Source organism: Protopterus annectens, chromosome 7.part0 (genome assembly GCF_019279795.1).
Source record: "Protopterus annectens isolate FY-2018-M chromosome 7.part0, PAN1.0, whole genome shotgun sequence".
NCBI classification, from domain to species: Eukaryota; Metazoa; Chordata; order Ceratodontiformes; family Protopteridae; genus Protopterus; species Protopterus annectens.
In genome coordinates this window covers 1,135,525,768-1,135,550,754 of record NC_056739.1, presented here as the reverse complement: position 1 = coordinate 1,135,550,754, position 24,987 = coordinate 1,135,525,768, and the positions used below count along the sequence as shown (strand labels likewise).

Genomic DNA, 24,987 nt, shown 5'->3' with positions numbered 1-24,987 from the left:
ACATAAATGCCAGACGTCTATACCCCACCATCTTCCTAGACTTAAAAAAAACTGTTGATACTGTCTCCAAGCAGAAACTCTATATAATCTTTCACCCTTAGGGTTCACCAATTCCTCACTGCAGTGTTTCCACAGCCACCTGTCAAACAGAGCACAAGCAATGAAATGGAAAAAAACGTTCTCTCTGTCTTTTTGCCTGTAACTATTGGTGTCCCACAAGGATCTATACTAGTCCCCATACTTCTTAATATATTCATCCTTGACGTAATACACTGCTACAAAAAATGCTTCCCTAATTCAATACACTGATGACTTGATTGTATTCTTTTCTGCCAAATCTCTCTCTAAACTTCAAAACCTTACACAACAATCTTTCTGATTAATTGAAATGATAATTGAATAAATCACAACTACTTCTAAATCCTAAAAATAAATAAATAAATAAATAAATTACTGCTCTTCACCCCAAAACACATCATTACCAAAATGGTACTACTATTCACTATCGTCTCTGCCAACAACACTATGATAGAACAATTAAACCACAGAAAATTAGTGGATGTCATCATAGATGACCACTTGAAATTCGACCACCATGCATCACATGTGGTTAAAACAAATCATCCCAAACTGGGTACATTATACAGAGTAAAAACCTCAAAGACAGCCAAAATATGTGTTGCCACTACTTATTTACTGTCATCTCTCCTCAATGCTGGCCCAGGCTTCAGTAAAGTTCAAGTCTTACAACTGCCTGTACTTGAGCAGTGTTATACTAAAATAACCAAATTTGCAGTAAGTTATAACAATAGAATACACCAGTGCCTAGCACTCAGAGAATTAAACTGGTTAGGACTACCACATCACCTAGCTCTTTCTGAGATAACTACATTGCACAGACTTCTCTATAAGGCAGAGAAGTGCTCAGCCCTTAAGAACTTCATACAACAGTACTCCCCAATAGAACTTTATACTCTACAGAAAAATCACTAATCACAATAAGCATCTAATACTCTCTATATTCAAATAGTGTAGCTAAACTATGGAACCATATCCCACTACCACTGAAATTCATTCAGAATGCAAACTCATTTAAAACAGAATTAAAACTTCTCCTATCAAACCTATCAAAACGATGGATCTGCTCCTGTACATCTCCAAGATAAATGCCACTGTTATCTCCAGCATCCTATAGCATCATTTTCTGTCTTTGAATTTCTAAGCACTAATCACATGATCACAGACCTACTAATACACCTCTCAAATGCTCAATGTTCAACAACTACTAATGCATAAATATCTTTTAAAGTGAAATAGCTTCAGCTTTCATATGAATGCAATCCAATCAGCAACACTACTTCACAAAAGTGTGCCATGCAATCACCGCCCTTAAGGCAAAATAGCATACCCAACATACTAGTAATAGGTGACGTCCCACTCACTAGCCTGAATAAAGAGAAGGTTACTGTTAGCTGCCTGTCAGGTGCCAGGATCCATCACATAACACAAGCACTCAAGTCAGTCCAGAACAAATATGACTCTGTCATTGTCCATGTTGTTGTGAATGACCTGAGCCATACCTCCTGGACTACATCAAAAGAGACATGGAAGAGCTCTCTGATCACGTAGCCCAGGCCAGTATGACCCTGACCTCGAGTATCATCCTGCCCTCACCAAAAATGATATCACGGTATAAAGAAAAAAATCTTGATTTCAACAATTGGCTAAGTTTCTGGTGTCATTCAAAGGGGATCCAGTGTCTGTCTGCTGGGGATGACATGCTCGACAAGCCACGCTGCTTCACTAGAGACGGCTTGCACCTGTCACCCTTAGGCTTTTGAATACTGGCCAAGGCTGTTGCCACCCCCATAGTGCCTTTTTTAGGCAAGGCTCAAAAGACAAACCCACCGCCGTAAATAGCACAAGTAATAAAAAACTGTGGGTATTGCTACTCAATGCCAGAAGTCTAAACCTCAAAATGCACACACTCAAGACAATCCTCAGTATGGAGAAAATCGATATATGTGTAGTAACAGAAACCTGGTTTAAGGCTCCAGAGAGCACCCCAGCACTACCAGGCTACAACTCATACCATACATTTCGGCCACAGAACCCAAACCAAAATACAAAAGGCGGGGGCGTATCCATATTCATCAAGGATACCCACACCTCTAGGTTAGTGGCACAGCACGATGCTTCAGAGATCATCCATGTGCAACTAACAACAGGCAAAACTGCAATTCAAATTGTAGCTTGCTACAGATCACCCACCATGTCCCAGAACCCCCATTCCGCATTTCTGGAAACACTGGGAAACACAATGATTTCAATTACCCAAACATTAACTGGGAGAACTACTCAAGTCCTAACTCCCTTGCCCAACATTTCTAGAATTTATAAACTCAAATGCCCTGATTCAAATGGACAACACTCCCACCAGAGGTGACAACATATTGGACCTGGTCATCACCAACATGGGCGACTAGTGTTTCACACTGGAGGTCAACCCCTTGCTGGTTAGATCTGACCATAAACAAATCACTTTGTATATCCATATTCTGCCCCCACCCCCGGACAAGGAAACCTCCGTGAAAAACGCTTCAAAAGCAAACTTCACATTACTTAAGACCAAGGTGGAAAACTTCAAAGCCCCCATGCTGAAGGATATTGCTGTCCAAGCTGCAAAATCCTTCACTAATGCATTCTATGGGCACCTACAAGAATGCATGGATCATGCCATCCCAAGCAAAACCAAGATTCACTCCTCCAAGAAAGGGAAACCAGTCTGGTGGACTCCTGCCATAAAAAAGCTATACAATAGAAGGAAGAAACTAGTACAGAAAAGAGTAAAATCCCAAGAAGGGAAGACATCTCTGATCAGTATCAGAAAGAAACTACGATCCCTCATAAAAATCATCCAAGGCGAGCTTCGAAAGAAAAATTGCCAAGGACTCCAAAGCTAACCACAAGGCATTCTTTAGCTATGTCAAGAATCTAAGTGGCAATTCTCATATCTGTTCAGAGTTAGTGCAGAATGGCACAAAATATACTGAACCGACTGATATCGCCAACATCCTGGCAGACAGGTTCAGCGCAAACTTCACTCCCCTCTCACCCCCGAAAGGGCCCATAACCATACCAGAAGAATGTAGAGTCCCTGAAATCACAGACACTCAGGTTAAAACAGCCCTCTCCAAAGCCAAAAACACAGCATCAATGGGACCAGATGGTGTCCCAGGCTGCCTTTGGGCAGATAGCCTTGTACCTACCTATGAACCTACGAACCTATAAATGTATGTGTAATTATTAATGTGGATTATTTAATGTCTGTTCATGTATATTACTGAATGCAAGTCCAGTCAGACACACCTGACAAACCAAAGCAAAATCAAAACAAAAACAAACAATAAATAAATAAAAAATAAATAAATGGTTGAAATGTTTAAATGCTGAGTAAAAAACATTCACATTGCTGAAAACCCTTAACACCAAAACTACAAAAGATCACAAAAGGAAAACCATTTCCTTTAGATATTTTTACAGCAAAACCCTTCTATAATACAAATATCTAATTTGTCTGAGTAGTGGTAGTGTTACTAAAAGGGTTTTTTGCCCTTACTATACCATCTTAGTAATAATTGCTAACCCTAACCCTGAACCTGTCCCTAAATGTAAACGTACAATTTTCATTAAAAAGCCCTTTCCATACTGCTACCACTACACTACATAGCTTTAGCACACTGTACATACCACACACATGAACACACTACATATCACACACACACACACACACACACACACACACACACACACACACACACACACACACACATGGGCACACAGACAACAACACATGTGGGCACACAAGCAAATGAACACACACACATGCACACACGCACCCACGCACACACGCACACACATGCACACACACACACACACACACACACACACACATGCACACACACACAAACACACACACACACATGGGCACACAGACAACAACACATGTGGGCATACAAGCAAATGAACACACACACACACATGCGCACACACGCAAATACACACACACACACACACACACACACACACACACACACACACACACACACACACACACACACACACACACACACACACACAATTAAATCTATCCTATATCTAAAATCTATAAAGCTGACTCAGGCGAAGAGTGTTTTTTGAAAATCTCTCTCCTCCTTCAAACTTCTTTTTGCGGGGAGCAAGACCCCCCTGCACTCCCATGGTGGGGGCAAGCCCCCCTGAACTTATAAATACCAACTCCGAGATCACCATACCTCAGAGAAAAATAATTATTCTAAGAAATGTCATCTTGGACTTAGTATATGTAAGTTTGTTATTTCGGCTATTCTGTCTCTGTATTTCGCGACTTGCTATAGCAGGTCCTGGCATTTCAAATGGTTACCTCTACTCCTGAAAGGACATGTACTCAGGCTTAGTTCTGCAATTACTAGATATGTAATCCTATGTTCTGTGTTTAATAATTTGACTATTTACTTGGGAACCTGCTTGCTTTGGTCTATAGAGTGCTATTATTGTTGTCACAACACAAGTTCACACTTTGAGTGATCCTCTACCAGGGGGTCTTCTAAGTATCCATGCGAGTGGCAGAAGAAAGCTAGGTTAGATATCACTACAAACTTGTTCTGTTTGCCCCTAATTTAATTAACGTTGTGTGTTGTTTGGCTTTAGCTATGTGATGACAGAAGTGATAAATATACTGTGACTTGTGTTGAATATTTGTAGACAATTGTTTGCACTCACCTAATTTAACTGCTGTTGAGATAAAATGTTTAGCATCAAGTTTTCTATCACAGACTTGTTATATTTGTAGTGTTTTAAGTGTTATTGACAAAATAATAGTGTTACTGTTAAAGGAACTGGGTTATTGACGTAATATTTCAGTTCTGATATGTGAGGTTTGTGTGCATAACCATATAAAACACAGCTGTGCTATGTAACCTGTTTAATGCTGTACGGTTTCCCATTCCATGCATTTGTTTACTACCTGCACTGCACTGGAAGTGTACATGACTATGTAATTAGTCTCTGCACTAACATGGACATTAATGTCTTCATTTACCTTCTCTACTAGCAGGCACACTCACCAGGATCATCTTCCTTAGGTGATTTAATGCCTGTTCTTCTATTTTCCATCCCAAACCTCTAACAAATAACTTTAATCTGGCCCTCGTGCTGTTAATTCAGCTTGCTCAATTTTGCATTATATCTCTTACTCACGCCTATGCCACTCTGAACCCATCCTCTGTCTGTTTTATCTCTTCTTTTTTCACAGGTCTTTATACCTAAGCTACCCTATGGCTTCAGAAAGCTGGACACTGAAGTTTTCCTCTGCAGAGCTAGAACACTAGAGGAAGAGGAATTAGCATTACTTCAGAGCTGACAAACGTATACACTGACTGAACTTGTAGAAGGCTAAATGTAGTTATCGGTTCTACTTTGCTTCCTTTTACTTACTTGTAAGAGACTGCCAGCGATGTGATTTCAGTGGTGCACTGTTTGTCACCCTGACCTTTCTTACTGACCTACATTCCATGAAGCATGTTGTCACCAGAAGATCAATAATAGGACAGTGAGGACATGGAGCAGGTTAAGAGTGGTTGTTATGGTTTTGCTCTGAACCAGGCACTAATGCTGCACTATTCTCAGTCTTTTTGGTGTTGGCTGGCGAGTTCTTTCATGCATTTTAAAAGACTAGATGGCTTTCATATTATGTATTACACATATAAATCTCATTAAGACACCATGTTAAACCACAAAAACGCTGTCACTGTTTATTGGTTCTATTTCCTCTACGTGGCTACCTGTGGACTGTCTGAATAAGCTAATGGTTGTGTGCACACACTGACTGGCAAGCAATATTCTACTGATTGCTGTCCATTTCACTCCCCTCTCACCCCCTCTCTGGCCGCACATAGGGCTGGATTATTTATGCCTACCTAACCACTCCCTCTGTTTTCACTGTATGCCCATTGTATGCATCCTCTTAACACTGCTTTCACCTTATTTTTCCTCTCTAAACATGAGTCACCTTCTTAAACTTTGTCCCTCCATCATTAATCATTTAAACAACTGCTGCACCTTCAGTCTCCATCAGCCTGTCATATAGTAACTCACATTCAAGGCACTTACCTCCCCTAAACTCCTTTTCTCAGAGTGCGAACCCCACAAGCAGAGAATATCACTTTCAAAATGTCTGCACAAATTTATCCCAGTCATCTTTATACTGCTTCTTTGCTTCAGCATTAAGCATTATTATCCTTGAAGGATCCTCTGCACAAGAACTAGATGAATATTTGGCTTTTCTACAACTCATTCAACTAATATAAGAATATACACATCCCTCCTTCCACTCTAAACATCAAACACTATTAGACCTCCTTATAACCTACCAACCATCAGTTCTTTCATCTGTTACCGTTCATCCATACCGCTTTAGTGACCACTGCCCATAACGTTTAACATCAGCAACATCAGAAACAACAAACTACCTGCCAAAAAGATTTTGGTTAGACACAAAAATCATCTTATTCTGGAACATCATTATTATCGACTCCCTTTTGCTCATCTTCTACATGGGTCAGGATATTGCTTCAACTGTCACCATCTCTCTCAGTTCAGTGCCACTCTCCTGCCTTCTTTGAAAGTCATGCTTGACTCTCACAGGTTTTCTCTCATGCAGGCCATCCATTTCTTTGTGGGATCCCCTTGTTTTCTTTTGCCTTTTTCTGTGTCTTCCAAATATTCTTCACCCCAGTATCTCCTGCTTTCCTGCACATGTGCCCATATCATCCTAATCTGTTTCACTGACCTTCTTTATCATTACAGCTATTTTGGCTTCTGCTCTGATGTCCTCATTTCTTCATCCATCCCACAGTGTGCATCCTACCATCCCTCTCAGACACTTGATCTCCATCACTTCTAGCTTCATCAACTCCATACCTCTCAACTGTACAGATTTTTGCAGAATATCCAGATTTTTGCCTCATATTTTTGGTCCATTTTTCATAAAATTGTGTTTTTCTGGCAATTCATTGGCAGGTAATTAAAGACTGAAGTCAGAAAATAATGACATGCATTTCAGTTTCTGACTTCATACCCTTCAGAAAATTCATGCTCACACAAAAACCTGTTATTCTATCAACTTAATAAGTTTGTAAGAGGAATATTTAAAAATTGTCCCCCCATTATATATGGCTTTGCCCAGATTTCTTGTTCTATTAGGTTGAGAGGTATGAGCTGCTCTGCATTCATGGTTCAGGTATCTGGACCATACAGTAGTACCGGTCACACCACTATTTGCTATGACTTTCTTATCTACTTCTTTGGCATCCTTTGGTCACACACTACTCATAATACTCTGTGACAGTGGTTGCAGCCCCTATGATTTTAGTGTTGACCTCCTCATTCAGACTTCCAATTCTCCTTAGACACTCCTTCAACATACTTGAAGCTGTTAACCTGATCTAAAATTAACCAAATAAACCATAAAGAGCAGCAATAGGCAAAGGAATCCTCTTTTGTACAGTGAAAATATGGATTGTGTTTCATTGTGACAACTTCCAATAAAAACAATGCCACCCTTCAATCAATCAGTCTCTAACGAAATATGTTGCTTTATTTCTAACTACCTAAGAACTGTACACAACTATAATACAACTGAAAAACCCCAAGAGGCTCCCAGTTAAACAAATGGTCGACATTCTGGTAGGGTATTTCCTTTTCAGACTGTTATGTCAAGGCACCTACATCCCCTTGCAGCCAGACTCACCCCCACCCCCCACCTATAATCTTTGAGCACAATCACAATCTGGTGCTGTGCTGCAAACACCAAGACTAGACTACAATGTATAAATCAGAACTTTTCCATACAAACCCAAACTCCTAGCAATCATTCCCAGCTAAGTCAAAGACCTCACTAATGACACTGACTATAGACACCAAATCAGATAAGATCATACTTTAAAAAACAAAGCCATTGCAAATGTTATTCTAACCATTCCTCTAACATTTCTCAGACATTACTGGATGCCTAATAATTGCTACATCCAAAGTACTGACAGTTATATGTATGTTTGCCATTTGGTGTGAAACATATACCAACCAAACATGTTCTTTCTTACTGAATGTATTATTTATTTATTGATCTATTATTGAGTACCCAGAAAGTCTGACTGGGTAGTTGCCCATTTGCAGTGTAGACCCAGGGTGAAAAGCTCCAAAGTATTACAAAAACATTTTAAGAACAATTATTTTATAGTCTTCAAAAATAATACCAAAACATCTACAGTTTAAATAATTATACCAAATTAGACATAATGAGACAACATTGGTTAAAGACAGATACATCTTATATGAGAATGACTTAATATTTAGAGAAATTTTAGCCAGTTTGGAGAAGTTAAAGTTTGTATAATACAAACAGGAATTGTAATATAAAGTGGGAGAAAAAAAAAAGCGTTTTGGCATATTTAGATAGAGTGTCAGGGGGAAGAAGTTGATTGAAGTTAGGAAGTGAGTAAAGGGGGAGATTAGGGAATGAATGGGTAGGTAGGTACCTGTTCATATTTAGGGATATGGTTTATCTTGGGGTTGAGCAAGAACAGAGCAAGGTTTTGGCTAGGAATTCTTTCAGAATGATTTTAAAGGACTGGAGGGAGAGTATTGACCTGACAGAGATAAGTAGGGGAGTTCTAGGCCTTAGCAACATGGTATGAGTGCAGACCATTCTGGTCACTGGATAGTAGTGTCCTAGTGGGAACCTAGTTGTGTAGAATGGTAGGTAGTGCTGGACAAGCAGATGGATGCTAGATAATTTTATGGGTGGTTACAAGCTGTGCATATGTTAGTTGATGGGATAGTTCTACCCAATTTAGGCTTTTTAGTGTTATACAGTGGTGGGTTTTTTTAAGGGTTATTTGTTGCAGCTTTAGCAATTTTATCATAGAATTGTTAAATTTTTTTATGGTGATGTCTGGCGGTTAGTAAGGGTGGGAACCTCATAAAGTAGTGAAGGGGGAGGTAAGTAGATGCAAGTGTAGTTTTAGTTGTGTTGGTGATAACGTTTTTCACTCTATAAAGCATCCCTAGTTTTTGGTGAGTTTCTTTATGCAATTGTGTATATGCAGTTTGAATTTATTATCTGTTGCCATATGTACAATTTGTTCACCCACATAGATAATTCGCCTAATAGAATTAATCTATTGTTACTTTGCTTTCTACTTTTGTATTACATCTGCTCTTCCTGCTGCGATTTTTTAAATATTGTATGTTTGTATTATGCTTCTGTTTGATTTATCTTCCAGGCTGAACTTAACATTTGTTATATTTGATCAGTTCTTACTCTTGTAAGCAAACTAAAATAGACAGATAGATAGATAAATAGATTGACAGACAGATAAAGTAGGCAGAATGAAAACAAAAAAGTTAACACAGTCCAACATTATATGGCTAGCCTAACTCTATATATATACTGAGTATTGCCACCAGTAATCAAAAAGTGACTTACATAATTTTGATCTATAATCTACCTACCAACTGTTTTAATAACAACAGATTTAAATAATCTACCTGTCATATATTTTAATAACAAAACTTAGTAGTTACAGTACATACCACTCTGTTTGCAGTACAGGCAACTTTAAAAAAATGCTGTTTACTGTTTTTGAATCTACTAAAAGCATCATAGCAGCATGGACAGAAAGGTCTCTTGTTTGGACCACTTCAGTCACTTTGATGCAGTCACATCAGGTTTCAAGGCACTTTGGTTAGCTGTATAATTCTTCTCTGATTTGAACCTTCCAACTTTATCTTAGATAGCTGGCTGTGGTGGTCCATTGCACACAACTGGTATACTTTGGTTAGATAAGGACATTGTCATCCTTGATTCGATAACCAGGGTCAGGCTTTGTGACATATGGATTTCTGACTGAGACTCCTCAGGAACAGCTTGGATACATCTCTGTTTACATCTGTCAATGACAAATTTGCATCATGTAAGATCAAGGCTCATGCCCTTTTTTACTGTAATGCCACTTGTTTTCCGATTTTCTAGTCATTTTTCTTCAGGGGTTTTGAATGTAAAGCCTTTCACCTTAGTTTGAATTCCATTATAGGAACAGCAGTCATGATTTGTGTAACAAGCACCAACTGTGCAGACCTTACTCCTGTGGTACTGTGTGGCGAATCCCAGTAAGACATAAGAAGTTTGTGAGGATTAGGTTGAGGAAGAATCTCTGGTATAGTTTGGTTGCACAGATTGGACCTTTAAGCTTTGCTTTCACTTTGGCCTTGCTTGAATCTGTTCTGATTCCACTAGCACTTATGCTGTAATTAAAATACTGGATTTAGGGATTACCAAAACTGCATTTGTCTCCAATTAACTTCAACCTTGAGTTCTTTATAGCTTGGAGTACTGCTGCCAATATTCTGTCATGTGTCTCAATCAAAGAGCAATCCAAACTGCCAGAACGATTCCTTCCCAACCCGATCCTCACAAAACTCTTATGTCTTATGCCACATCGTCTATGACAATAACAATGTCTCCATGCCCTTTAAACAGATTGCTAATGGCATGTTGACATATTTTTGGTGTTGAAGTTACCTCATATGGCAGGCTTTAAAATTAAACCTTCCAACTGGAGTAATAAAGATTTATAGCCTTTGACTGTTTCTCTTTTTCTCTCTCTAGGGTTATCTGCCAAAACCCACTTGAAGCAACTAATGTGGAGAACACTCTGGCACCAACCAGCATAGGAGTGAAATCCTCAAGGTTAGGTTGAATGAGCCTTTCTCTAATGACTATATTGTTGAATTTTTTAAAACTGACACATATTCTGACAATTGCCATTCTTTTTGATAACTGGCAACATTGTTGTACCCTACTTACTATGTTTAGTTACCCTTTCAGTTACAATGACTATTTGCATACGTTTGAGTTCTGCCTCTTCGTTAGGGAGTATTGGACTTAGAACCCTTTTGGGTGTGGTCAAGGTGTATGGAACAGCATCTGGCTTTAATTTTATCTTCACTGGCTCACACTTCAGCAAACCAACATCTCCAGACACATCTACATTAATTTAATTCACTCTGGCTACCAGCCTCAACTTGATGCCACAGGTCTTCTGAAGTGGCATTGTTACACATAGCTAAAATTCATCATACTTGTGCTGTTCCCACACAAGTCATTAGGAATTTTTCTGTATACTTGCGTTTGCCAGCAGGGCTATGTATTTCCATTTCTCCTTCATGCAGCATTGTATACTCCATATGCTATAAGTATTACAGGATATTACATTAACATCAGCCCTGCCTTGTATCTTTCTTAAAATGTGTTGGGGGTTTGATGTGTAGGGACTTTGACTTTGATTCAGTGTTTGGCAGATTAGTCACTGTACCTAGAAAAAATACCCTTGAAATATCCTTCCCACTTTTATTCTCAGTGTTTACTTCTTTTCCTAGCTTTAATTCACACACAGCAGCAAAATATCCCATCTTACTGCATTCACACACCTACTGCAATGTCCAAAATATAACACTGACCCAACCGTGAACAGTTACACCTCATGAATTTGCCAGATTTACATTCACTATTCTTGCCGTGTAAATTCTAACTTTGGCCGTAATCATACTTTTACTGAATTTGACATTTTCTTTGCTTTTCTTTGCTTTTTTTTTTTTACCACAAACATCATTTGATGTACTTATATTAATATTTTGCCTGTTTACCAATTTGGTCTCTCTGGCAATCTGAATTGCTTTTTCCAAAGTTAAATTCACTTCTGGCTGTAATTTTTGAAACACATTATTATCAGACAGCTTAAACACTATTCTACATCTAAGTTGTTCCTCATTTGGTAGGTTAAACCCAATATTCAGACATGTACTTGACAAATGCTTCCACAGACTCTTCTTTAACTTGAATACATCTGTGAAAGTACTCCCTTTTGGGAATAACATTTCACTTTGGCACAACATGCTCATTGTGCTATTGTGCTGTCCTATTACTTACTTATACGTACCACTCTGGCTCTCAAAAAATGGACTGTAAATTTCATCAACTTTGTGCCCATGTTGTATAGTATTTAGGTTCATAGGTAAGTACTAGGCTAAATGCCCTTCTGGGCCATTTTAAAGCTAGAAAATTTTCCTTTCAAAGGTGAAAAATCAAACTGTGCAACTTGTGAATGTGAAGTAAACACCTTGACCATTATACCACCCCCCATTTTACATGTAGTTCTTCACTTTCCTTGTCAAGGTTTGATGCTCTTCAGAAGTCTACAAATATCTGCCTCCATGATGGCCAGACAAAAGACTTCACACATTTAAATGGTTCTGAAGGGTTGAAATTTGCTAATTTTTGATTATTAGTTATTTGGTCTTTATGATGAAAATGGTAAAACACCTTATTTTAAGGCAAAATGTAAAGTTTTTCAGTAAAAATGGCTTAATTTTAACACTTTGGCATCTCTTTGGCTGTTTGGTACAGTTTCCAGCTCTGAATAGCATTTTTTCCATTTAGATTTTGTTTTAAGTGAAAACTTCCACTAGACTGACACCATGTCACACTGTCATCTTGTGTTACCAGTAATAGCACTGCAATCGGGATTTAAAAATTATTGTAAATCGTTAAGTAAAAAAAAAATGGCAGCATAGTAAAAACAAAGTTACTATCAGACCTACTTCTTCAGGTGTGAGCTGAGAATTATATGCTTTATGTTAAAGGTGCAAATACATTTATACACTACAATGTTGTACACAGGACTGTAATTACAGTCACTTAACACATTTGGTTGTTAAAAATATACCTCTAATATTCCTAAATCATTTGAGTTACTATTGTTTAAAGAGTTTCAAAAATTAAAGTTCAGCCATTAGAAGACAGACATCACTCCATGCTTCTCTCATTGAACTTGCTGAACTAATAAATGACACAAAGCCATAAGCATATTTACATTTTCACACTTGGTCAGTTACTGTCCCTTATGGAGGCAGGTCCCATAACATCTAAGCCACCAATACGAGTAGGCAGTGAATAACACTATGGTCCTGTGGTTATTAACCGTTAAGTAGTGCACTAAATAAAATGAATGTGCTGAAGTTATTTTAAGTCAATGACTGTGGTAAGTGACATACTCTTCTTTCACTCAGTATATGTTGATGCATATTACTTTAGATACAGCTCTAAATTGCTTCTCAACTAATTCTACCACAATACAATTTGTGAAGATATGAAATAAAAGGATACCAGACCAGGTAACACCACTGCCTTCAACTTTCCACCATTACCGTGAGAGCTAGCACACATCATTGTCTTCATTCTTTTAACCTCATAAACCATTTTTGATCTGTTCACATCCAGTCTATTATATTGCATTACCAGTCTGCACTGTGGCGTACACCAGCACTCTTAATGGTCTACTAACATCAGCAGAACTATCACCTTTTAAACAACCAGTTAAAGGTAACAATTTTCCATCTGCAGAACTATCACCTGTTAACCAGATGACGGTAACAATTTTCCATTTGCAGAGCTATCACCTCCTAAACAACAAGTTTAAAGTAACAATTTTACGTGTGGAGAACTATCCACCCTAAAACTACCAGTTAAAGGCAAGAATCAAGTTAGTCTGTCATTACCTCAGTCACAGAGAGAATTATGATCAGGTTTCTAATCATAACCAGCTTATTATGAGTTGATGCATAGATGCTAAGATACTCACTTGACTGCAGAGCTTAAGAAATTAATCATGGAATCCATGCCAAGAACACAAATTAAGAGTTATGGCCAGTGAGACCTGATCCTAATTTTTTGTAATGCATGGAGCTTTACATGCTCCATGTGCTACCAGTTAAAGAAAAATAGAAAAAAAGTATAGAAGTTTAAAGTGTTTTATCGCCTTTGAAAGCTGGTAAAACAAAAACACTTTAGCACTGTCAGACAACAGACAGAAGCAGAATAAACGGCTTTAAAGGTTGTTAACTTTTTAGACACTTTGTTCTGCCATACTTTGGAAAGTATCTTAGCTTATAAATCTGTTTCACTTTCTGTCACTTTCCACTGCAGGCTGCCACTGTCACTAGTAATCCCTAGTGCTAGACTTGATCTTAACAGTGCTTAGGGGGTCCTTAACTAAAGCTTATTTTGCACCTGTTTGACATCAGAAAGATGCTTAACATGCTTATCTTTTTCCCTACCTTTGCAGTGTAATCACAGCATTATGTGGACTATACAGAATTCAGTCTGCCATAGTCTTGCTAGCAAGAAACATTTCTTTTTTCTTTACCATTATTTCTGTATTTTTCACTGTCTATATATGTACTACAGCTCAGTAAATGATCAGTGGTAGGTGCTATTCAAAAGGTCCAAGGTGTGGTAAAGCATAGTATGCAGTCTTACTCTAATATGTAGCCATGATACTCCATGTATGGAATACTCATGGAAATAACTCTCTCAGATTGTACACATTTTATAAACACAACACCATTTGCATATGGGTTGGACCTAATGGGGTAAATTCGGGGACTGCAAATGCATACTGTCAGATGGTGTTGCCCATGACCATATAGCAATTCTCATTCATCACAAATAAGCTGCACAGCACGTAGAGCTGAGAAGCACATATGTGAAGCAATTTAAAAACAAAACAAAAAAAATCCTTTGCACGGCAGGAAAATACTGCAAGAAATGGTGTTCCCCGTGGTACAGGCAGCAATATCCCCCCACTGTGATACAACAAGGGGCATGCTATAGGAGGAAGCTACCATACTTGCGCCTTTCATTAGCACACTACACAAAAGACGGCCTCTTTGCAGATACAACATCTGGGTCTGAAAATTAACTTCTGCCATGAGTCAAATGCCCACAGACGTAAGTTACACTGCTGTTCCCCCCAGCCACTACAGAAGCAGGTACAGTTGAGTACTGTTTGAGGGTCTGCAGTGAGTGAGTGTGTGTGTGTGTGTGTGTGTGTGTGTGTGTGTGTGTGTGTGTGTGTGTGTGTGTGTGTGACATTATGTGCATGTCACAGTATGTTTGATAGTGAGTCAGAATCTGTGTGTCTGTGTATAGGACAGTGTGTCTGCAGATCTGTGCATGGGAGAGACAGTGTCTGCATGTGTGTATGTGTGTTTGTGACAGCATGCATTTGTCTCAGTATGTATAACAGTGGGCCAGAATCTGTGTGTATGACAGTGTGCCTGCATGTGTTTGTGTGTTTGTCTATGAGCATGTGTTTATCTTGTTTATGACTATGAGTGTGTCCGTTTATCTATCTGTATGAGTGTGTTGGGGGGCTAGGACAGATGCTACCAAAATACAGGTGATGCATCTTTGCACAAACCAAGGTCACTATTTGACCATGATGCGTGATGGATGCCACCAGAGTATGGGACTGCACATTATGTCTGTGAATATCCTGACATCTCTGCTGCTAATCGTAATAACAGAATCAATTCCATTTAAATATGACTAAGGATATGAGTTCTAGTCTTCCAGCTTCTGCTTTTTACTATGTTTGATTCTAACCATTCTGATTTCATAGCCTTAATTCATTTAAAGAACAGAAAAAAAACACTGGGAATTCCACTGAAAATCTACTAGTCTAAGTTATGCTTACCCTTTCTTTCACTATTAATTTAATACATCTTATAATTAAATAACATATTTGGTGTTTAGCTCATGTTGACTATCTTAAAACGTTTTGTCAACATTAAAGAGAAATTTCAAGAGTAAAGAAAATTCTGAAACACAAAGTTTATAACTACATACTGACTTTTTAGCTTTGCATAAGTTTGATTGCATTAGCAAATGAAAATAGCTAACCTTACATGGATGTGGGTCTACTCCGTAAGTCTCTAACATCTGGGCTTTTTTCAGAAAATTCAGTTCTGCTGTAGCAGGTACTTGTCCACTAGGAAACAAACAAGAATATTAACTATACAATGTCATCCTCACATACATAACCTTTGTGCAAATTACCAGTGAATAAAAAAGTCTCAGGGCCAGATTCAATAAAGCCTACACTAAGTGTACACTGTTCTGAGTGAACAGACAACACAAACATAACTCACACCTTCTTCCTCCAAATTTTAGTTTTCCTACTGATATTCTTGCAGCTTTAAATATGGACAGGGGTTCATAAAGGTTACCACAAAGTGTATAATACATGTACAGTTAGTGTAATCTTTCTGAGTGACTAGAAAGCACAAAATATGTGATAAGAATGTTCTTGAATACATATCGCGTACACTAAGTACAGGCTTTATTGAATCTGCCCTTCAGTTTATCCTTTAGAATTCTACCCTTACACGTACACTTGCATTTTCATACAGACATATATTTCTTCATGGCATAATTTTCTTATCAGTTGTATGAAAATTTGGGAAATTGTCTCCAGCACTCCTTCCTTTCAGGACTGTGCTGGGTTATTACTGTATCATGAACTCTGCAAGGTGTTATTTGGACTTTAAAAGATATATTGTACGTATACCTAGAGTTAAAGGCATGCTATTTCAGCAGCTTATGTAGCTAGTACAGATTTGATCTTAATTAGAAGGTAGAGAAATTATCTATGTAACCATTTTTAAATGACTTGATTTACCTGTGTTTTTCTTCCACCTATTTTTATACAAAAAGTTTTGTTATTTTAAACACACACGTACACTGTTCTGAGCAACTGATCTCCCTGAATTTGCAAGCTATATTTTAAGAAAACAAAACATCAGAAATACAAATAAGTTTAAGTATTGCTGCCAGTGCAGGTACAAGGCTATGTCAGCACAACATCTCAGTGGATAAAAAACTAACTCTGATTACTTGCTGCTGACTCATCCTGTTGTCATGACCACATTCATGACCTGAATGACATTAAAGTGACATTTGTACTTTTTTATTCTTTGCTGTTTCACTCTCTTTGCATCTGTTTATGCCCCCTGGAATTAAGTAATAAGTCTTGCTTCTCTATCAACTTGGCCTGTGTCAAAAAAGCAAATTGTTCTTTTATGCTTGTTACCTTCAGTAAGTGATCTTTTGAAGCTAAATAAAGGGGGAAGTTTGGCATTGTTTCCTCCATACCTTTCAACCTCTAGGCATAAAAAATCTGGACAAAGCCAAAAATAATGGGGAAGGGTCAAATACCCCAAAATAGGGACAGACTTTAAATATTAGTCTTATAAACTTCAAAAATTCCAATAACAGGTTTTGTGTTAGCCTGCATTTTCTGGAGGATTTGAAGTCTGAAACTCAAATGTTTGTCATTATTTAGTGACTTCAGTCCTCGGTAATTTGCCAGAAAAACACAACATTTTTGAGGAAAAGACCAAAATATTTGACATAAATCTTGACATTCTGCAAAAATCTGGATAGTTGAGAAGAAGGATTCCCTTACTTGTATTATTGTACAAATATAACTCTAATTATAAACCTAAGAAAGGGTGAGAGAGACAAGTAAGCCTAGGTAAGAACTGAGTGAAGTAGATAGAACATATCTAGGAATCAGAAAACTCAGGTCTGTGTATAATTTATTTCTTTGTTTTGCTGTCTGAATCTGAAAAAAAATGCTTCTTAAATGATTTACATTATAGTGTTGTATAACAACTGACAGTTCCTACAGATTTTATTTATTTATTTAATTGCATTTGTTGACTGGGAGTGTCCGACTGGACGTAGGTCCATTTTCAGTGGAGGCCCGGGGAGAAAAGCTCCACAGTTAAAATAAACAGACAGTATTTACATTGGATTACATAGTGATTAACAATTTACATAGCAATTACTTACAACATATTTACAGATGAAGAACATAGTACATCAGTAGACAACTAGAATCTTTATCTGTGAAGTGCATACCAGACATTAACAAATGTTACAAGAAGAAGAAGTTCGTGCTGTATAATAAGTACTGGCTTATGAGCATCTGAGCTTGCTATAATCAAGGTAGTTAGTGGAGTGGAAAGGAAGGTAGTGGTTGGATGGGGTGGATGATATTAGAGTGGGAGTTGCAAGGGCATAGCCAGCATGTTTTTAGTTGCACTTTTAGTAAAGTTTTGAAGTGGGTGCATGATGGTATGGAGGTAATTGTGGGTGGGATTGAGTTCCATAATTTGGCTATGGCGCAAGAGAATAGTGCTTCACCAACAGAGTTATTGGCTTTAGTGAAATGCAAGTGATTTTTGCTGCTGGATCTTAGTGGTCTGGTGGTGCGATAGGGTTGGAGTAGATTCTGGAGGGATGGGACATTTAGTGGATGGTTTACTAGTTTGTGGGTGAGTGAGAGTTGATACCACTGAAGGAGGTGAGGGAGTTCAAGCCAGCCCACTTCAGAAAGTGAGAGACAGTGGTGACTACGGTAGGATGCCCCTGTGGCGAATTTGGCGATTTTGTTGTAGCAGGTCTCTAGCTTGTTTAGATCACATTGCCTTAGGTTGGTATATATTGGAGAGGCATAAAGTAGGGTGGAGATAAGGTGGGAATTTGCTATTGAAATCTTTGCTGCTTTGGTTAGAAATTGCTTATTTCTGTATAACGCTCCTAGTTTTTTGTGGACTTTTTTATAGTCATGGATATGTGAATGTCAAATTTTAGTTTATTGTCTATTTCCACTCCTAGCAATTTGGTGTGTTCAGTTGGGTATATAGTGGTGTTGTCTTTTGCTGTGATGTTAAAGTGAGAGTTGTTTTGAGTATGTTTGGTGGGTTGGAAGATGAGTAGTTTAGTTTTGTTTGGGTTGAGTATTAATCGGGCATCGGATAACCATGTTTCAACAGAGGAAAAGGCTTCCTGTGTGACTTTTTGCAGTTTTGGTAGGGACTGGGCTGAGCAGATGATGGTTGAGTCATCTGCGTATTGTATGAGTGTGCCATGTTTGGTGGCAGAGGCTAGATTATTGGTGTAAACAGAGAAGAGTAGGGGTCCAAGGATGGGTCCTTGGGGAACCCCTATGGAGACAGGTAGTTGGGGAGATATGTCATTCTGCCATACAACGGATTGTTGGCAGTCAGACAGGTAACTCTGAAACCAGTCGGTGACCGATTGTGAGAAGGATAGGTTATTGAGGACAGAGATAAGTTGTTTATGTGGGACCATGTCAAATGCTTTAGATAGGTCTAGGAAAGTAGCAGAGGAGAGATAGCCATTGTTTTTATGCTGAAGGATAGCGTTAGTAAAGGAGAGTAAGGCAGTGGTGGTGCTATGGTTTGGTCGGAAACCATGCTGAGTACTGGAAAGGAGGTTGTTAGTAAGGAGGTAGTCTGAGACCTGAGATTGCCTGCATCTCTCTAGTATTTTGGAGAGTGGAGAGAGAATAGCTATGGGGTGGTAATTGTTTAGTTCTGTGGAGGGTCCGCCTTTGTGGAGGGGAATTATATGTGATACTTTCCACAGTGTGGGAATGTAACTTTCTGACAGAGATCGGTTAATCAAGATGGATACTGGGTAGGCCAGAGCATCAGCTGCGATTTGTAGGTATTCACTTGGGAGGCTGTCTGCTGCTAATTTGGTGGGTTTAAGTTTAGTTAAGAGTTTTTTTATGTTGGAGGTAGGTACAGGAGAAAAAGAGAAGGCAGTGGAGAGATTATTAGTTGAAGGTGTGGGCTGGAGGGGAGGGGGGTTGTGTTGTTTAGCTAGTGATAGTATGGTATGGGTGAAGTGTGTGTTGAATGAGGTAGCAATATTTTCTGAGGAGTGAGGGATGTTAGGAGGAGGGGTACTGACTTTACCTGGGTGGAGGATGGAGTTTATGGAGGACCAGAATTGTTTGGGGCTGTGTTGTGAGGAGTCTAGGGCAGACTGGTAGTATTGGGATTTGTCCTGTTTTATTAGCTTTTTGACTATTGCGTAGTTCTAGGAATTTCTGTCTAGCTGAGGGGGTTTTGGTTTTGCGCCAGTGCTCCCAGGCTTTATCCCTGTTTTTCATTTCTGACTTAGTGGTTTTCTGTAGCCATGGGGAGGGTTGTGCTTTGGTTCTGGAGAATCTTATGGGGCATGGTAATTAAGGATGTTCAGGAAGGTAGTATTAAAAAATTCAACTGCATCATCTAGACTGAGGTACTTTAGAGGATGCTAGTTACATTCTTTGAGGGATGAGATGAATGTGAGTGGGTTAAAGTTTAGTTTTTTACGTATTTGACGGTAGATGACAGGTTTAGCTTGGTATAGGTATTTTTTGAGTAGGAATGTTGGGGAGTGATCACTGAGGCTATCTGATAAGCAGCCTGTTATATATGACTGGGGGTGTGATAAATGACAGATAAAGTGTGAAACTACATTTTAATGTGTACTGACTGATCCTATTTCAGAACTTAGATTCCAGACGTATATTTGTAAATTACCTTGTGCTTAGAAATTTCTTTTCATTGTCTAGGCTAAGGCAATTGCCTGAACAACAATGCTGCATTACTTTTTTAATTTTTAGATAGGGGATTTTTACTTTCAAATGTTGCAAATTAACTAACAGTGGAAAAGTACACTCAGAAATTTGATCGCTGTTATTGGCACTGTATCTATGGTATCAAAACACAACAGCCAGAGCAGTGAATTGTAAAACAATTAACCAAGAATGCCACAATCTGCACACTTGGAATTGATTCCCACACTTTAAACTTACAGATTTTGTGTCTCTGGATCCTTTGCTTTCACAAATGCATTGCTCTTGCTGGAATATATATACCGCTAAAGTATAATTTCCATGTTATTTTAATACATGTAGACTGTGACGATTGGGGAGAGATGGGCGAAGGCTGCCAGCCTAGTCAAATAGAATTTGATATATAATTCTGGCATTTGTAAATAAATATAAAATACAGGCTTGTGCTTTAAATGTAAGAAAACATTGTAAAATGTGAACTTCAAGATTGTTGCAATATTGAAAAAGTAAAAGAAAACCTTTTAATTAAAATAATCCAAAGTACAATAAATAAAAAGCAATAATCCAAGTAAGCGCTTTCGTTTGTCACATTGACAAACTTCTTCTGACAATAAGAAACATCACTTCCTTGTGTTAAAACCATTTGAAATTCCCTCCTTTTAATACTATTGGTCCATTTCGCAAAAAACATGATATCAGCAAATTGACAGCAAATTCACCCCCCCACCTTAGACACACAAGGCAGAAGCATATCTAAAAGGTGTAGTCATATAAATAAGCTGAATATACCTCAAATAATTGCATTATAAGACCATTGTAAAACCTTAAGAATATAATAAACAACCCAAATACTGAGAGTATGAGTAATACCTACATAAATAATTATAAATGTAAAATAAAATAATGAAAAATTATGACCACAATATGCTGAACACACGCATAGTTTGCCAGTGTATAAATGTATATGTTTTATGTATGAAATACAAATATAATGAATGATAAAAAGTATAATGCTAATAATAATAGAAAATGTAATAGTAAATATAACAAGGTATAATAGCCATTATGAATATTGATGATGAAAAATAAATGGAATAAATTCTCTCTCCAAAGATTTTAATTTTAATATGCTGTTAAGGGAAAGAGACTCATTCAGGCCTGGCCAAAAATGTGCGCACAGGCGAATTTGCCACCTCAGTTCCATTTTTTCTAAGTGGGCTGGCCATGCTCCCCCATAATTGTTTTTTAAAATATCTAAAACAATGAATTTGAACTGATGTGGGGGTTTAAGCAAATGTGTTTTGCTAAAGCATTATTTTCAACTTTGTCTCTAATAGCTCTAAGATGTTCACCCATCCTTTCTTTCAATTTCCTTTCTGTTTTTCCCACATAAAATGACATGCAATGGGTACACATGACACAATAAACAACCTTTTCAGAAAAACAACAAAATCTACCCATGATCTTTATATATTGCCCATTTACAAGAACCCCACAGGTTTCTAAAATATGGTTACAAAATTTACATCAACCACATTTATACATGTAGCCTTGACTGTTGCTATTGAAAGTAGTCTCAAAACATTTCTTGAGGTTGTAACCTTTTATTGTACACAATGGGGGGATGTATATCTAATTTATTCCTGAGCAAAGAATCATTCTACAAAAAAGCCCAATTTTTCTCTAAAATAGATCTAATAGCAGAGCTATCGGAATTAAAGGTGGTAACAAAACTACACTTAAAATTCCGATTCATAGTATTATTGTTATTAGTAGAAGTAACCAGATTGTTTTCTGTGTTAGGTATTGTTGAATGTTCATTATCATTGTTGCTTGGAATAAAAATATCAGGGTTTGTTTCTTGCGCAATGATTTCATTTGTTAACAAGGGTTTAAAGTGACCAACACTTCTCTTGGTGCGAACCTCCTGTATAACATCATCCACCAAAGGAATTAGGTAACGTCTGTGTAAAAACATGGTTTTTAGAAGTTCACATTCTGATATGATGTCATCCCATTTAGTGACCATTCTAGCTGCCCTCACGAATTGTCCCTTTAGGACAACTCATTTCTTTGTATGTGGACGGCAGCTTTCATAGTGCAAAAAGCTATTACTGTAGGTTTCCTTGTAGAAAATCTTTGATATAAAGGAATTAGTTTCATAATCTTTTCTCAGTAGAACATCTAAGTAAGAAATCTGGTTAAAATCCTTAACAGCTGTAAATTTTAAAAAAGAAGTAGTTTGATTAATGTAATTCACAAAGTCATCAATTAATGTACTTCCACCATTCCACAAAATAAATATATCATCTAAAAAGCGTAGGTATATCTTACAATACTGAAATAATGTAGATGGAAAAATGTATTGTTCTTCCCATACACACATGACTATATTTGCGTATAGGCCTCAGCATGAAGAACCCATAGCTACTCCTCCATTCTGTAAGAATAATTTACCGTTGAACATTATAATGTTGTTTTTAAGTACAATGTCCAGCAGTTGTTCATACAAGTTGATTTTACGTTGTGTGAAGCCCCTTTTAGTCAGGAAATTATTTACCCATTCGATACCAGTCCCATGTGATATGACAGAATATAAATCCTTTACATCCACAGTAATTAATATATCTGTTTTACCAAAATGGGCTTGTTTTATCCTGGTCAGAAAGTCCCAAGAGTCTTTGCACAAGTGAGATTCTGCCATAACAAACTGTTTTAATTTTCCATCCAAATACTTGGCTATTGGATTAGTTATTGAACCTTGTGCATCGACAATGGGTCTCATAGGTGGTTTTATAATATTCTTATGGATTTTAGGGACTCCAAACAAGACAGATGTCCTGGGATGTATTACAGTCATGTAATTTAACTCATCCATATCAATACAACTCTCAATAAAAAGATCATATAAAATGCCCCTTATACGCCTGTGTGCTCCATTCATTTCATTTATGGAACTTGGGCTACAAGTATGACTGGTTAAAATTTATTCCGTGTTATGTAAGTAATCACTTTTATTAAAAATAACCATACCACCCCCTTGTCAGGTTATATTAAACTGGTGTTTTTAGAATTCATTAACATTTTTAAATCATTGTTCTTAGTTCTAGTTAGATTGTACCTCCTTTTACAATGTTTGTCAATAGTTTGGAGGTCCAATTCACACATTTTTTCAAAAACTTCTAAACTGGGGTGTAGTGGTGGGTTGTATGTACTGGAAACAGAGAATGGATTGATCAATTGCATATTTGGCTGAAATAAAAAAGACAAATTAAGTTTACACACAAATAATTTTAGATCAGTAATAGTTTGAACTAGATTCATGTTCTGATTAGGGACAAATGTTAATCCCCTTGATAACAAATCACAAATAGATGTATCAAATTCTAAACAAGAGTAATTATACACATCCTTTCTGATCTCCTCAAGAGTGGATACATGTCCATGTCTAAAAAAACTTTTTCATTGTTATCAGTCGCTTCATTCCTGTTGCTGTAAGCTTGGCCCTCCTGTTGATTGACTAGAAGAGTTATCAGTCAATTTTGAACCCCATTGCTGTGATTTTGAGGATGGGGGATATGCATTGTTGTTCTGATATGCAAATATATCACGTTCAATTTTTTTGATTTTCCTTTCTTTAATTATATTAATTTTCTCATCTATTGATTTAAAAACTTTCTCATAGTCAAAGTTATAATGATTAAGACCTAAATCTTGTTTCACTAAATTGTCTTTCGGCTTTTCCCGGTTAGGGGTCGCCACAGCGGAAATCTGGTCCGCTAATGATTGGCAGTAGAGTTTTACGTGCTGGCTTGCCGGGCCTAATGCACACCCTTCAGTGAAGAAACACCCATTCACGCATGTCGACACACAGAAGACGCTCTAACTGAGAATCGAACGTGCAACGTCTAACTGTGAGGCGACAACACTAATGCAGCACCACCACCGCAGTTTATCCAATTCATCAGCTTTTTTTGTTAGAGCTTCAATGGTTTTGCAATTGTCATTAATAACTAATCAAAAATTCAAAGACAGCCAGCAGTCAGAATCCTGGTGAATAAATCCATTTATTGGAGAATGAAATCCATCCAGTAAAGACAGCAAAAGCACACAGACCAGTTTCGGCTGGTTAATACACACAGTCTTCTTCAATGTAAAACAAATAAATCCAAAACTGTCATTTAAATACCCAACAAAAGAATGTGATTGGTTATGCTTAAAACTGCTCATTTAATCCTGGTGGAAATAAACCACCTAATTTAATGATCCATTTTTTCTCTTTGGAACTAAGTAGAGAATGCCAGCCAGTTTTGTTTTGTTTATTAACCTTAATAATGTCAATTATGGTGAATAAAAAGTTAGCAGTTGGATGAACTACCTGATGTTTGAATAGAGCATTATGTACTCTGCCCTTCATAATATTACTGATGTGTTCTGAGATCCTAAGTTTTAATGGTCTGGACGTTTGTCCCACATAAAATGCCCCACATGTGCATGTAGCCAGGTAAATAACCCAATCTGTACTGCAATTAGCAAAAAACCTATTATCATACACTATAGGAGAATTTTT

The 24,987-nt window shown here is 37.6% G+C and overlaps 1 protein-coding gene across 1 annotated transcript in view; it reads right to left on the bottom strand.

Annotated features, from left to right (window-relative positions):
• Positions 1–24,987, bottom strand: part of FRMD5 (FERM domain containing 5) — a 1,150,824-nt gene that overhangs the window by 724,725 nt on the left and 401,112 nt on the right. The window contains exon 6 of the mRNA XM_044077712.1: positions 15,881–15,968. Within this exon, the coding sequence (XP_043933647.1) occupies positions 15,881–15,968 (88 nt within the window). The remainder of the gene's footprint in view (positions 1–15,880; positions 15,969–24,987) is intronic.